Source organism: Papaver somniferum, chromosome 3, assembly GCF_003573695.1.
Source record: "Papaver somniferum cultivar HN1 chromosome 3, ASM357369v1, whole genome shotgun sequence".
Lineage (NCBI taxonomy): Eukaryota > Viridiplantae > Streptophyta > Magnoliopsida > Ranunculales > Papaveraceae > Papaver > Papaver somniferum.
In genome coordinates, this window is record NC_039360.1 from 142,707,870 (window position 1) to 142,724,611 (window position 16,742).

Genomic DNA, 16,742 nt, shown 5'->3' on the forward strand with positions numbered 1-16,742 from the left:
CGTGCTAGCACTAGCAACAATAACAGACAGAATATCCCGGAGACAATTCCGACCTCCAACACTGATGGTGGTGACATTACTCCTCCTCTCGCCGAAGGTCATCCACTGTCCGGACGACACCCTGAAGAAGTCAGAGGAGATCCACCACCTACCATTGCTGATCTTATCAAAGTGCAGGAGACCCTTGCAAAGAATCAGACTGACATGGCTGCTACACAGAAGGAGCTGTGTAATTATCTCAAAACTCTTACTGACAAGATGTCATAGAAGACTCAAGAGAAGGGAAAAGAGAAGGAGAAATCCTCAGACGACGATCCTGAAGTAATTCCAATCCATACAGTAGAAGACGACGAAGACTACAAAACTACTGCAGACAACTCATCAGCAAAGGGATCATCGAATTTCATCACTCGCGAGGATCTGGAGCACCTTTCGGAGAACCGTGGAAAAGACAAAACATCGCATATCCATCGTTATCAACCTCCTTATCCTGCCGCTACGTAGAGGATTCCACTCTCCAAAGGTTACGTTTCTCCAACCTTAACCTTATATGATGGAACTGGAAATTCTAGGGAACATGTCTCTCGTTTTCTCGAATTCCTAGAAGAACATGAACATAATCATGTCATTCGTCTCAAGGAATTCTTAAAATCTCTGAAAGGCAGAGCATAAACCTGGTATAACAACATCGCACCAGGGACTATCAACAATTGGGGAGAAATGGTTAACGCATTCTACAGGAAATACCTCTTCGTGTCATAACAAGTCACCCTCTCCGACCTTGGAAGGATGTTTCAGAGGTTCAGTGAAATCCCAATGATTATGTGAAAAGGTTCAGAGTCCAAGCCCTGGATTGTCATGACCCAAACATCACAGAGCAACAACTGGTGGACTTGTGCATCAATGGCATGTTCCCGGTCTACAGGGCCTTGCTAGAAAACTTTCGATTCCAGACTTTCTCAGAGCTTCACGAATCTGCGAAGAGGTCGGCAACCACTGCACCCGCTCTTTTGGAAAGAGCAAAGTCTACAAAGACTGAGGATTCAAAAGACACTCGAGGAAGCAGGCGTTTGATCAACAAGCAGTACAACCTGCAACCTTCAACAAATGTTGTCGCGGAAGGGAGTAAGCGAAAAGCAGAACCACAGCACAATCAGACTTCCTCCACCCCTTCAAAGGCACACAAGAAGAAGAATTCTAAAATCCCTCCTCAGCATACGGAAGATCCAGAAGCACCTGATTTTCCCTGTTCAATGGAAGAAGTTAATGAACTACTCGATGCCTGGATTCAAGATGGTGCAATCAAATTGTCTCATGTGCCTGTTCAAAAGAGAAAATATCATGAACGTACAGGCTTTAGAACTCTTTATAGGGTTTAGAGTTGAACGACCACGAACCTGTTTATAGGTTTCGAACCATATATTCCTTTTTCCTTGATATTTTTTGTATCTCAAGACTGTTTTATGAGATTGTGAATTTCATCCACAAAAATCAGTTGGTTATAACTGTTCTCAAAGCATCGTGTCTATCAATCAAGGAAAAAGAAAAATCTCCTGCAACTCCATCCTTGAAAAGAAAAATGAGGAATACAAGAAAGCCAAAGGTTGTGCCTTCTAACTCTCAGAAGTTTTTCTATGTTCTTGATGAGTTGAAGGGAGTAAGAAAGGAGATTCGTGAAATAAAGGCTTTTGTATCAAAGTCCTTAGAAATTCAGAGAGCCCTGGTACGACATAATCAGCCAAGACAGTTCGTTGATATAAACTCATATCTTCGCGAACCGTATGTTCCAATGGTTGTTGACAACAAGGAGTTCGGGGATGATGCTGAATTTATCAAAGGCATTGTCGCCTAGGATGTCTTCTTTTTGGATTAGTTGGAAGAATAACTAGTGCTTTGAATAGCGATGATTGTGACTACACATAGCTATTTTTGTTTTCATCTTCTTATGTTATTTTTTAGGTTTATTGGTTATTAAATTCTAAAAATATTTGGAGGATAATGTTATTGCAGTATTGATCTGTTGGTTTTTTTATATTTCAATATTTTTATGGGATATGTATTGTTTGCGTCCGTGAACTTGAAGGTCCCATATTGCTGTCAAAAGTAAAGTCGTTCATGAATCGGTATTCGTATTGATGAAAAGACGAATGGACTTTTGACAAATACAAAAGTTATGCCTATGCAGTCATGTATTTGATGGAAAATAGGATAAAATCTTTAGTTTGACAAGGATAAAGTCTATTATATCGTTATGATGGAAAATAGAATAGATCCTTGTATGTTATCCACGGTATTGATCTTCATTGATCCATCTTGCTATGTTTTACCGTGAAGGCTCCATTGTGTGTCTTATGTTGAGCACCTTACAACATAGTCGATTTACCTTGGCTTTGTTGGTTGTTCCGTAAGATACTATATGTTGAGCATTATGAACTAAATTAATCAACCATTTTGGTTATTTAGTTTGTAATCCATAAGTTTTCTTTCTTATGTCGAGTATATGTACGGTTAAGGTTGTAATATTCTATGATGAACTTAGTCGGGGTTCCATAAGTTCTCTTATGTTGAGCCCAAAATAATTAAATTGATTACTTCGGTGATTAGTTTGGTTGTTTGTATTCCAATTAGATTAATTATAGGTTCTCTTGTAATTAATCTAGTTTAGTTTTCATATATTCCACAAATTCTTGTATTGAGTATATGAAAGGCTACACTATCATGTTCTATTGGTTAATGTAGTCGTATATTCCGTAAGGTTTTCCTTATGTTGAGTATGTGAACGATTAAGTTAGTCATCTCCATATGATTACCTTAGTCGTAGCTCCGTAAGTTTACTTATGTTGAGCACTTTCAATTAAATTGATCACTTTTTTGGTTTGATTTAGTTGCATATTCCAATTGAATTAATCATGGGTTTACTTGTGATTAATTTGGTTGAGCTTTGGATATAGAAAATCATCCCTATGGTTTTTGGTGTCCAATTAAAAAATCCTTCTTTTCTTTCGAAATTAAGGTCGCTCTTGTTGTTCTTTCGGGAATGACATCAAATGGGGGAGAGTTCTTTTGAACTTGTGCTTAATGGTAATATCTTGCGGGGTGTGCGGCTGTGGAATTTTATAGCGGTTATCTTGTATCTTAAAATTCCATGATGAATGCATTTAGCTTCGGCTTTATGATTGCATCTAAATTAAGTTGGTATGTATTTTTCTCTAAGTCTATTAAATGTATCTTGTGGAAATTTCATTATGATCCCGTTCTTGTACCTTTGCCAATTTTATTGACAAAAAGGGGGAGAAATATTGTAGTTCACACTACAACTACATATGGTTTTCGGATCATTGTGTAAGGGGGAGTGGTTTCCATGATCGAGATGGAGTATTGACTAGGGGGAGTGATACATATCACCGTAGTATTATTGTTAAAGTCGTGATGAAATTGGACTTTGATGTTACATAATAATACTATGTCACTGTATAATAATGATCGAGAATCTCGATTTCTCTCATTGTTATAGCCACGGATCTTCAACAACGGTGATGCTAAACTTACAACCTTTGGGATCATTGGAGTACTTGGAAGGACGAAGAATTTAGTGAACGTTGAAGATTAGACTATGGAATAGGAGCCACTAAAGTTTATCGTTTTTGTATTCCATATGTATTGGTAGTTCTGTCACTAAAATTGACAAAGGGTGAGATTGTTAGAGCATAGCTCGGTCGACCTCGCATGCGTTGCTATCTCAAGCATGTTTGTCAATGTTAGTGATCAAAACTATGAGTCTTGATTTCTAGCCTACATAGCTAAGTCTCGGACTAGGATAGAAAAGTGTAGTTGAGCTCAAGGACTTCATGGCGATTCATCATACAACGACGAAAATCTATACAAGTAACCGTGGAACTTCATCAACAAAAAGGTATGTGGAGACTTGAACTTATCTATCACTCAAAAGTCTATCTATTCTATCTCCTAATTCTTATGGGACAAAAATCGTATGTTATATAGACTAGATCATACACATTTGAAATTTCGAGCTCAGCATCCATTGATTATCTTTATCTCGAAATCATGTGTCGGTAAAGCGTTTCGCTTTGATCAAGTTTATCTTCACCTAGTGACGAAAGTCATGAAAAGTTTCAATCACCTTGAGAATTGCTCTGACGTGAATCGGTCTGTGAATAACGGCTACATAGCGTCCTATGAGAATGTCTCAATGATTGGAATGATAGTTTAGATTACATAACCATGTATTCCTTGAACCGAAGTTTTCGAACTTTATTGATCAAGAGAAATCGGGAGGATTTTGGAATTGGCTTGCCAAGTCCGCGAACCCAGTCTGCAGACTCAGTCCGCGAATTGTATGGAAGTTCTCGACCGAGAATTTCTACTGTATTTTCCAAAACTCGTTTGTGTGCTTAGTCCGCGAACCCAGTCTGAGAACTGGCGGAAGTTCTCTTTCCGAGAATTTCTGCTGAGTTTGGAAAACTCAACCGATAAACTTAAGTCCGCGAACTTGTTTGTGAACTTAAGAGGTTATGATCTAAAGATGTGCTCTGAACATGAAACATTAAATTACTAAGGAATGCTTTATGCAAACCGTGGATATAATGTTCATGAGCCGATTCAATCGAATCGAATCGAATCATCTTTGTTTCAATTGTGTCTTGTGTAGTTACATAAGATCTCATAGCAATTGAAAAACTATCTAACTAGTTCATTTGAGTCAATTGAACTAGTTATGGTGAAGAAGAACAAGGTTAATATGAAATGCTCATATGGTTAACCTTTTGGGTTACTATGTTGAACCAACATGCACGTACACGTTTGGGCATGGTTTTCACGAACCCAGTAAACGTTTACCCAAGTGTGTGTGACAAGCTAAGTTTTCGATCTAACGGTTGAGAAATATTAGCTTGAATCTCAATCAAGTTTTCATATAACGGTGAATAAGGATTGCTTTGTAACTAAGGCAAAACCCTGATTTGAAGGCTATATAAAGGAGACATCTAGCATTGAGCAAACCTAATCCCCACATGTTTGTGTGCTACTAGTGCGCTCGCTAGAGTCGATCTCCATTAACCTTTGATTTTATTCTCTAAAATCAGGTTAACGACTTAAAGACTTCATTGGGATTGTGAAGCCAGACCGGTACTACTTTAACGTAGTTGTGTGATCTGATCTTACATCTTCTATCGTACGAATACAATCAATTGATTGGATTGAGATCGTGAGATTCTATGATAGGAAAGATAAAGAAGTCACAAACATCTTCGTCTCACTATTTGTGATTCCTCGACAAACCGCTTGTGTAGTCAGAAAGGATTGTAGAGAGGTGATTGATTAATCTAGGTTGTTCTTCGGGAATATAAGACCAGATTATCAATTGGTTCTTGTTCACCCTGATTTTATATCTTAAGACGGAACAAAACCTAGGGTTTATCTGTGGGAGACATATTTATCCTTTGATAGACTTTTCTGTGTGAGACAGATCTGTTTATTATCAAGTCTGTGATTTTGGGTTACAGCAACTCTTGGTTGTGGGTGAGATCAGCTAAGGGAATCAAGTGCGCAGTATCCTGCTGGGATCAGAGGCGTAGGAGTACAACTCTACCTTGTATCACTGGGAGATTGATAGGGGTTCTACTATAGTCCAGTCCGAAGTTAGCTTGGAGTAGGCTAGTGTCTGTAGCGGCTTAATACAATTGTATTCAATCTGGACTAGGTCCCGGGGTTTTTCTGCATTTGCGGTTTCCTCGTTAACAAAATTTCTGGTGTCTGTGTTATTTCTTTTCCGCATTATATTTTATATAATTGAAATAATACAGGTTGTGCGTTCGTGATCATCAATTAGAAATCCAACTTTTGGTTGTTGATTGATACTGATTGATCCTTGGACATTGGTCTTTGGTACCGTCCAAGTTATCTCTCTTTGATAAAGACTCGTAGATTTCTATTTGCTTGAGTAAATATCAAATCGACAGATTGAGATAATAACTCATTGAGATACTTTTTTATCTAGATTGAGTCTGACTGTCTAGTTGATTCTCTAGCAAAGTATTTCGGAGTTAGTCCATACATATTGCTAATCGAAATATTGGGTGGTGTTGTTAGACCCCCGCTTTTTCACATTGGGTCTTAAATCTCTAGGGATGTCCACCTATGAGAAGGAGCTACTGGCCATAGTCTCAGTTGTTACTAGATGGAGAGGGTATCTAGTTGGACACAAATTCATCATCCACACAGACTAACAGAGCATCAACTACTTTATGGAACAAAGAATCACTACTGTTCTTCAGCATAGATGGCTTATGAAGTTACTTGGTTTTGATTATGAAATCAAGTATAAAAGAGGAATGGAAAATAAAGTTGTAGATGCACTTTCTAGAGTACCTGCTACATCTTCTTGTAGTACTATCTCTGTGACACAACCATTATGGGCTCAAGAACTAATAAACAGCTATAAAGGAGATGAAATGACTGAGGAAATCTTTCCTAAACTGTTATGAGCTCCAACTGCAGTACAACATCACAGTTATGAAGGTGGCATTTTGAAGTACAAAAACAGGTTATATGTAGGGAGTGGAAATAACACAAGAACTGCCATTATGGAATCAATACACTCATCAGCAATAGGTGGGCATTCTGGGATTCAGTGTAGCTACGCCAGAGCCAAGACTTACTTCTATTAGAGGAATACGAAGAATGAGATATTGTTATTTGTGGTTGCTTGTGATGTATGCCAAATAAACAAAGGTGAACACACGCATCCAGCTGGATTGCTCCAACCTCTACGAATACCAGAGCATGCCAGCACATCACTATGGACTTCATAGAAGGATTGCAAAAATCTGATATAAAGGATGTGATTTTAGTGGTGGTTGATAGACTTACTAAATACAACCACTTTATAGCTCTCAGTCATCCTTACACTGCAGCCACAGTAGCACAAGCTTTTCTCAACAATGTCTACAAACTGCATGGGTTGCCTACTTCCATTACTTCTGATAGAGACAAGGTGTTTGTGAGCAACTTCTGGCAGGAACTATTCAAAAGTATGGGTAATACTCTTAACTTGAGCACATCATACCATCCCCAAAGAGATGGTCAAACTGAGAGGGTCAACAGTTGTCTAGAAAACTATCTGAGGTGGATGACAGGACATAAGCCAAAAGGTTGGAGTCTATGGCTACCTCTAGCTGAGTGGTGGCACAACACCAACTATCATTCTAGCTTGAAAATGTTTCCTTTCAAGGCACTGTATGGCCACCACCACCACCACCACCACCACCCACACACACACACACACCCACACCCACACCCACCCACACACCACATCTTGTTTTTCCTATTTGAGGTCACCACATCAGTTGAAGCTGTAGATAAGTACTCAACTCAAAGGAAATATATGATATCTATTCTCAAGGAGTCTCTGTGTAAATCCCAAGAGAGAATGAAGTGGTATGCTGACAAGAAAAGAACTGACAGTTCATTTCAAGTGGGAGATTATGTCTATCTCAAGCTTCAGCCTTACAGGCAGACATCTGTGGCTTTGAGGAGAAACCTCAAATTGTCAGCAAGGTACTATGGTCCTTTTGTTGTGATTGAGAAAGTGGGGGAGATGGCTTACAAGCTACAACTACCTCCTAGCTCCAAGATTCAGCCTATTTTTCATGTTTCACAACTGAAGAAGAAGCTAGGTGTTGTCATCATTCCTATGCCAGCTCTGCCTCTAGTGGATCAACAAGGATGCATACAAGGGCAACCAGCAGCATTGTTGGGTGACAGGGTGTTTGACAGAAATGGCGAGAAGATTCCTCAAGTGCTAGTACAATGGACCAACTCGACAGCCACTGATGCCACCTGGGAAGATAGCTCCAACATTGCTGCTAACTTTCCTAAGTTTCATCCTTGAGGACAAGGATGAGCTGAAGAAGAGGGCATTGTCATGTACCTTCTTGTGGTCTGTCAATCTTACTAGGGGGACCCATTACTGGGTGTATTATAAATTAGGGTTAGAAGTTAATTAATGAAGTCAGTTTGTTAATTAGTTAATTAAATAACCCTATTAGATGTTATGGACGTGGTTGCTCCACATATCCTTACTTGCTTTAGGGTTTAGCTTCTCCTTTGTTGGCCTAAATTTGTAAGAAAAAGACTAGGAAGAAAATTGAATAGAACATGTTGTATCAGTGCATACAGAAGGGTTTTTGTTATTTCTTGTACTAAGAACAGTATATTCACCTGTCGCCGGTCCTACTTTTTTGTGTTTTTTCCCCTCTTGTAAGAAGCTTGTTTTGAGGCACACAACAAAATTTCGAGACATACAAAATGATTTGCCTAGCTAGTTTTTTTTTTCTTTTTTCCCTAAGGGGTATTTTAGGATTGCAAAATTACATAATTACCCTTGACTAACTTATTATACTTATTTAAGAAAAAATAGTTTGTGTACTTTTTATTTAAAAAAATTTCTTCCCTTCTCTCCCGTACAGGGCCTACACCAACCAATTGCTAATTCAACTTCAGATTTTATCGTCGTCGACTAATTGTATTGTATCTAATCGTTCTTTCAATCTGCGAATTAGTGAAGAAGAAGAAGGAGTTGAAGCAGAAATCGAACTGAGACAAATTGTAAAGCGAGATTCAAATCCTCATTACAAGGAAACCGCACAATAGAAAAATATTTCACACAGTCCCATATCTAATTTTCTTGTGTTTGTTTGATAGATTAGGTTTAAATTAGAAAAATGAAATCTTTCAGTAATTGCAGAGTGAAGTTCGACTGATAATTGAAAGGAATTATCAGCCGAACTGCTCATTCGGTGCTGATGAATAATTCGGTTGATAATTAAATATGAAAATGATAGCCGAATTTCACTTTATAAAGAAAAACACTAAGCTCGTTTTCCTATTTTTTGCTCGAACCAGTCGAACCTAAGTTTGTCAGTTACATATATAATGAAATTCGGCTGGTGGGTTATTTGGTTTGAAAGAAATGTCAGATTTTTCAATGAAAAGTCCAAGCACCTGGACTCGATCATCGAAAGTGTAAAGATTATGATTTTTAACTAGTGCATGAGAACTGACATTTTTCTGGGTTACTCTTTGAATACATCCGTTAACAATTGGGAAAACATTACGAGATAGCTGAAATGTTTTTTGTTTCGATTTCATTAGCTCTTCTATAAATGAGCTAGTTTTGTCACCGCCTTGGTGTAGAGTTGTCTTTTCTTAATATGTTGCCCTTTTGGAGCTAAAAAAAAAGTTCGACTGGTAACTTATCAACCGAATCTAGGTATGTTTTCAAAACACCAAAGTTCGGCTAACAAGTTATCAACCGCATTTCTCAGTATTCTTCACACACCCGAAGGTTCGGCTGATAAGTATGTTGTAAATAAAAAAAAAAATACAAATAATAATAATAATGTTGCTCAGCTAAGCTAAGAACGGCCCCTTAGCTCAGCTGGTCATCCCCGTTCCCCAAAGTTTCATGCGCTCCAGGAGGTCCCAGGTTCAAGCCCCCAATGACGTAATATTGCAAGAATTAACATGGACGGTAGAGTTAGCTTGCCCCCCTTATGACACAATCTCAGCCCCCTTCCGCTTCGGCTCCCTTGGCTAGGTTACGCATGAGGCTCGATGGTAGATTAGCACGGCAACCTGTTCAATTCATGTAGTAGTGCATTGTTGGAGCCAACTAGTTTCATGTAATAATCGTTATCCAATAATATTACCGAGGATAGTTTTGATATTAAAAAAATATATAGACAAAGGACTTTTAGGATTACCATCTAATGACCTATTTTGTCTTATTTTCATTACGACTGAGTTGTAACATTTATAATGGGTAAGGGTATTTTTATACTTTGCCCATTTTGACATCCCCTCAGCCCTTCAACTTGACTCCCTTTAAAATCGGGTATACCCAATCCTGCCAGTGTTAGAACTTTATCTTTTTTATTTTAAAAATCTAATTGCATATATCTGTCTTTTTATGGAAAAAAATTGTACGAAACTCATCTTCTCACTACAGAACCAGCGGAAACTTCCAAGAAAGAAACAAAAATGTAAAAAAAAAGAAACGTTATAATACTGCAAATCAGTTTTGAATAATTCTCCAACAATTCAGAAGATACCATTTCGTCTTACTCCTCTATGCTATTATAAAGCTTCAACACTTATTCATCTTGCAATGAAACGAATTTTGTGTATGAGTTTACAATACAAATTGGTCAATCAACCACTTTTCTTCGGTTCTCTCATCAAGAAAGGGATATTGGACACAGAACCACCAACTAGAACTGTGGCAAAGCTTTTTTTTTCTTTCAATGGACATTCTACTTTATAAAAGAATTATATCATACGGATAGATTTTGTAAGCACAAAAATAACACAACTCCTAACTGTGGAAAGTAATAGTTCCTGGAAGTTCACACCTGTTACACAGAATGCAAGTTGTGGGTTTGCAAAGCATCTTGTAGGTATTTTACAGCACTGGTATAGTTCACAAAGCCCATGAACCAAAATTCATGGCCGTCAACAGAAGCAATCTGGATATATTTTTCAGCAGGGTTGGTTTTGCTTGCCGATGGAGTCACCGCTTTAAGTTGATGCAAGGGGATACTTACCTGTATTAGATAAATTGGGGAGTGGAAAGAAGAGATCAGACAGAATTGCGTCAGTGATTTCTTATACAAGCTTTCCAAAAAAAACAGAAAAAGGAATCAGAGGAAGCAAGTGAATAACAACATGGAAATCGAAATGGTTCTTCAGGAAAAAAGAAAGAAAAGGTAAATAAACTACACAAGTAATAAAACATATCAGTGTCTAAAATAATTCCTGTTCCTGTATCATGCTAGCTACCTAGACCCCGGTAAAAAGCAATGTCATAGGTCCGACTTTCAGTTTGTATACTCACAATACCGGAACTTCACTGAGCTAAAAAAACATACAAATGCATGCGTAAAAAGTACGATTGCTCCCAGCTGGGTTTGAGTGCACACAGATGATAAACTTGCTATTCGAAATTCACCAGTAATTACATGTGATATTAAGGAATAACATTTTTAGTAAACGGTAGTTATACAGCATCAACTAGATCTTAGGTTGTTAAGGTGGACCTTAGATCCCTCCTCCCTCCCTAACTGTCCTATCCTATGTTCAGGTAGCACGCTGGCGAAAACAGATTATTTCAATAATTGCGCATCGCGTCCATGCAATACTTCCATGTGAATAGACAACGATAGAAACTGACAAGATCTCACAAGTGCCAGGAAGAGCTCCAGATTGGAACTTATAATTCCTCCGAAGTTAAAATCCAGATTCGGAGATGGTGGTTGGGTGGGGTGCGATATCGGGTAACAATTTCTCATGCATCGCTGAATCGGCTTTTTGAGGTCAACCACAAAGAGTCTTAATTTTTATGGTTAAAGACTAAATCCATTAACCACAAGTCTGGTGAGCAATAATAGACAACAGATATTTCGAAACTACTATTATGCATTCTGCATCAAATACCATACGGAGACTAGGACACTGACTGCCATTATTTTATTAAGTCTGTCTTTCGTACAAAGAAACTACTTCTTGTGAATGAAAGTGCTATATTTAGTTAGGCATACCTTATAATAGCTCCATTCTGTTTGACTTCCAACTTTATATGAAAGAGGATTATCGCTACAAAATGCAATTTTTGCGGTGGACAAATATAAAGTTCCCATGACTGGACCAGCAGATGTTGACAAATAGCAAGCATATGAACTTTGAAGTTGCTCTTCAGGAACAGTTTCAAAAGATTGTTGAAAGACCTTCTCATAACCACCTTCTGCTAAAACTTTTGTAGACTGCGCAATCATTCCCATCGCAGCATCAGTAACACTGGGAGCCGTTTTCACTGGTTTAAAGAAGCGCAATCAATATAACCCTTTTGGAAAGAAAGTTATTTTAGTAGTTGCCAATTTGTAACTAAATATATATGGAAATAAGAATATAGGAAGCAGAGACAGCAGAATATACAACAAAAGAAGATTGCCAATGACTACGAAGCTTGAGGTTGACGATCCTTCCAGACTTAGAATCCAAACAGAAACTTATGAAACCTCAATGTTCACAAGCTATATGACACAAACAGCTTTCCACTATCATGGACAACTTAGAAAGTTTTATACATAAATGGATCCCTTCATTAGCCCAACAACAATGATTCTTAATCCCCTTTTATAAGATTACTCAATTAAACAACTTCTGAAAAGTACACACAACTAAATTTCAGGAGTTACCTGGGGAGCTCAGTTAAACTCTCTTTACAAATCAAGCGTTAGGATCAGAACATATAAAGATCCACTTCGTTACTAACAATGCAAAGTTCATATTTGCAGAGCTTGATTCTAAATGATCTCCATTTGAATGTTCATTAATCCATTCTCAGCGACAAACAAGCACAGATTCATCCCAATTCCCAGCATCCACCTTTTTATGCTAAAACTACCAAAAAGAATCCCAATCCCCCAGATTATGACTTACAAATTTCCCTACAATAACTAAATCAATGACCTAAATCCCATTTATCATCTTATTTAGTATATATATATATATATATAGAAAGTGGAACACCAATAATTTTCTTATTGGTAATTACCAAACTGGAATATATCATTCTATTTAATAACATACTACTATATATTAAGCAAGAAAAACATCTCTCACAAAAACTTACAATGTTGCCAAACATTCCCAGCAAGATCTTCAGCTTTCTTTGTAGCTTCTCCCACCCTTCTACTCCATCTGCTAACAGCATCCCTAACTGTTTCCATTGTCTCTGAATCAAAACAAGACGATTTAAGAAATTCCAATCAAAATCCACATCGAATCTCAGGTAAACCAAAAACCAATTCAGAATAAACCGCTTATTCATTGAATTGATCCAATTGGTACCCAGATTTTGTTAATTGAATCACAAATACTAACCTTTAACAGAAGCAGAAGAAGGAACAGGCGAAGAAGAAATATAAGGATTAGTTTCAGGTGGCATAGTTGTTGTTGTTGTTGTAGCTGCAGAATGGTTACTATTATGATCTGTGATTGGAAGTAAGTCTTTCTCTGAATTGAAACTAACTGATTTATTCATTGAAGAAGATCCAGAAGTTGAATTCAATCCAGATTCAGATTGAGATCCCATGCCAACAAATGTTCCCATATTTTGCTGATTTTCTATATATTTTGGATCAAATTTCGGGTATGGAGCAAATCCAGAAGTTGAATTTACACCCGTAAAAGAATCCTTCAGCTCTGGGTGATCATTTCCCATCCCACTCTTTCACAAATTTCTCGAGTTTTTTTTTTCTTTTTCTTATTATAACTTGCTATTTTTGATTCTTAGCCTCGCATAATAAACTTCCGAATTTCTTTCTTCTTTCCTTTCTTTTTTTTTCTCTCTTTTCGCGGGAGTATTTACGATAACATCGTGATCCTATGCTTCCGGGAGTTATTTTTAACCTAACTCCTCGATACACTTATTGCCACGACTGGGAAGTCAAAAGATGCAATTTCCAACATGAAATGTCGGCAGATGTAACAAATGTATGCAAAATATTAAATGACTCCAGTTTGACGGCTCTGGCAAACGGTAAACTACACCAAATTGTGGCACCATAGGCAACTCGTCTCTTGAGAATTATCACGGGTGTCAATGAGGGGCACCGTGGAATGGGTAGAGAATAGTCCCTCGATGAGTGGTCGAAGACCCTGATTTTAACGGGAAAAATACGGTTTAGTCTAAAAATCCCATCCAAATATACTAGGTACTCCTTACCCATTCAACTAGGTACAAATTAGTCTTTTTTTATGGAAAGTATACAAATAACTTTCTTGATTTACAATTTAGTCCAAATATTTATAGTTTAGTCCAAAATGACTCATGATGATGTCGGCAGTTCTAAATAATACAAAAATAAAATAAAATCAATTTATCTTTCGAACCGTTTGTCCAAAATTCGCAAATTTTATATATTCGGAAAGCTCTTTCCGAGAGCTACAAAAAGAGTACTCATATGACTATATAATTCTCATTTTTTTAAAAACTTAGTTTACATTGGTGTACAAATATGTACACATCTACAAAATATACAACCTGTTCACAACCCAAAATCATTATCAACACCAGCTCAACCACTCTTAACCCTACTGCTGCAAACAACTACAACACCTCAACCATTCAACTCAAATTTTTTATGCATTTCTGTAGCTTTCCAATCTCAGCTGCACTTCTCTGCAGCAATACTACCCATTCAACAACAACATAAATTCCTGCTCCTCTGTACCACCAACATCACACATTTCAGATTTCATCTTTGCAATTCCATCGGCATTTTATATTTATTCACCAGATCACCTCTTTAGAGTTCTACCATCTCAATAGCACCAGTTACTCGGTTGCACCATTCCTTCTACTGAATCATTAGTCTAATGTTTATTAACAAGAAAACACATGTATATATTATTGAGATAGCACAAAAAGATCCAACACCTGCACACATTAGTGTTTTCCCTAATTTTTGGTTCGTATATATAAAACATAGTTCTGCAAGCGCACACCTACCAAAATAATCAACATGCGGACAACTATGTACACTATTTTGAGCTTATGAGTCTCTAAATTAATGCATAAAACCAAAAACGATTGATGTCAAAAGTGCATTAGGGTGTAATATAGTTTTGTACCAAGTAATAATCGGCATGTGTACAACTGTGTAGACATTAATAATCAACAGGTCTACAACTATGTACACATTAAGATGATAGTTTTAAGAAATCCTAGCGTACTGACAATTATCGATATTATGAGCCAAATAATGTAAAGTTAGAACTCAATACCAGTAAAGTTAGCTTCCAGGTACTAGGGATGTGGCCTGCAGTTTCCTTCTTCTTCTCCCTGTAATGGGATTTTTTCCTTGAACTGATCTAGAAGATGACAAATATTGGGGATAGTGTTGCGAGCCTCTTCACAGTCGAACTTGTTTCATTTCAGCTGCTGGCTAATTGTATTTCAATATATTTGACCTGCGGTTTTGAACACGACGAGTTCATTATCCAACAAATTCATTAGAATGCATTTTAATGTATTACAGAACCATTACTAACTAGTCTAGTGACCCATTACTCCATAAATATTAACAATACACCACATAATTTCTGCTAATGTAATTGAACTAATTGATAATATTAGGTAATTAGAACCAATCCAAGCATCTGAAGCATAAATGGAGTACAATAAAAGTGGCCTACATATGACTTGCATCTAACTAATTAAAAAGGCACTTATTAAATAATCAAGAGGTGTAAATTTATGTGCAAGGATCAAAAAGGTGTACAAATATGTGCATATTAACGATCAACAGGTGTACAAACATATACAGCAATCAACAAGGTGTAGAACTATGTATACATTAATGATTAACAGGTGTACAACTATGTGCACATTAAGAATCAGCATGTGTACAATTATGTACACATTAAGAATTCAAAACAAAAGGCCATTGGTGAAAACTTAATCAACAAACCTGGAGCAAACCTGGAGCAGAAAGGCTCCAACAAAGACTCTTATAAAAAAGTATAGCTGTCTCAAAAACTTGGAAATTTAGGTTCATTGGGCGCCTCATGATCCAACCAGCAATAACGCAAAATGGAATCTGCATGCAACATAGTTGTATACATTAATAATAAACGGGTATATATCTATGTACACATGAAAATAGTAGAATATCAAGCTCGCGCACTGATCTTTTTTAAAAGGTAAAAATAATAGAAAATGCAAATGTGGATTATATGGCTAATAACTTAGGATTGTGAGAGTACTGATGAAATATAAACATTAAGGGTAACATCGTATTGGTCTAAGAAAGTTGAGAGGGAGAAGATTTAATCCGGACATCAACAATTCAATTTTTAAGCATAAAAAAAAAAGATTTATAAGAGAGGAAAAAAAAAGTTGATTACCTTTTTTCGAACTATACTCGTTTCTCAATAGCGTATTTCCATCAGGTCTACAAAGTTCCATTGTCACAAAATGCTCCAACTCCAAGAGAAAAACAAAAATCAAAGGAGAAACAGAATCTAAATGAAAAATAGAATCATCAATTATAAATTAAAAATATTATGTCCAATGGTGACATTATTTAAAAGCACTTTGTTTATGGACTTACCTGCCGATATTTCCGATCTACATTTAGTGCAGTTTCTAAAAGAAAATAGATAAAAGTTTAAGCAGGAACTCAAGGTATTTTACCTGATCCCAAGTCGAATTATTAAAAATGTCGTCTTCGATAAGCTGGTGACAGTAATCAAGTTCACCTTCCCAACCGCCCAAGGCCTGAAGCACCCACTAGCATAAACATGTCGTCTTTCAATCAGGTTATAGTACAGCTCCGTACTATTAATAATCAGCATGTGTAAAACTATGTATACATTTATAATCAACAGGTGTACAACTATGTACACACTAAAAAAAGAGGTGTACAATTATGTACACATTAACATAATTATTAGGTCGGCTATTTTTAATTTAAGACTAAAAAGAGAAGACCAAATAAAAGAAAAGAAAATCATTGTACTAGGTGAACCATTTATTTTGAAATACATCGTAGTGTTAATCAAGGTTCAGCCTCCAAACATTTTCATCCTTGGTTTTGAAATAAGATCGAAACTGCAAATTTTATCCTTTTGTAGTTTGTCATACAAAAACTGATTGGAAG

General features: G+C 36.9%; 1 protein-coding gene across 2 annotated transcripts; it reads right to left on the bottom strand.

The window, feature by feature from the left end:
• Window positions 1-9,234: 9,234 nt before the first annotated feature.
• LOC113357567 (GEM-like protein 1) lies at window positions 9,235-13,411 on the bottom strand. Of its 2 annotated transcripts, XM_026601007.1 has the most exons (5): window positions 12,961-13,411; window positions 12,710-12,811; window positions 11,616-11,887; window positions 10,431-10,622; window positions 9,235-9,654 (listed from the first exon to the last, which is right to left on the bottom strand). In XM_026601007.1, exons 1-4 carry the CDS (start codon window positions 13,298-13,300, stop codon window positions 10,434-10,436), a joined length of 903 nt encoding a protein of 300 aa, XP_026456792.1. In that variant the 5' UTR covers window positions 13,301-13,411; the 3' UTR covers window positions 9,235-9,654; window positions 10,431-10,433. The 2 variants fall into 2 exon arrangements, with proteins under 2 accessions (XP_026456792.1, XP_026456790.1); XM_026601005.1 differs by lacking the exon at window positions 9,235-9,654 and having other exon boundaries at window positions 10,063-10,622.
• Between the last annotated feature and the right edge of the window lie 3,331 nt (window positions 13,412-16,742).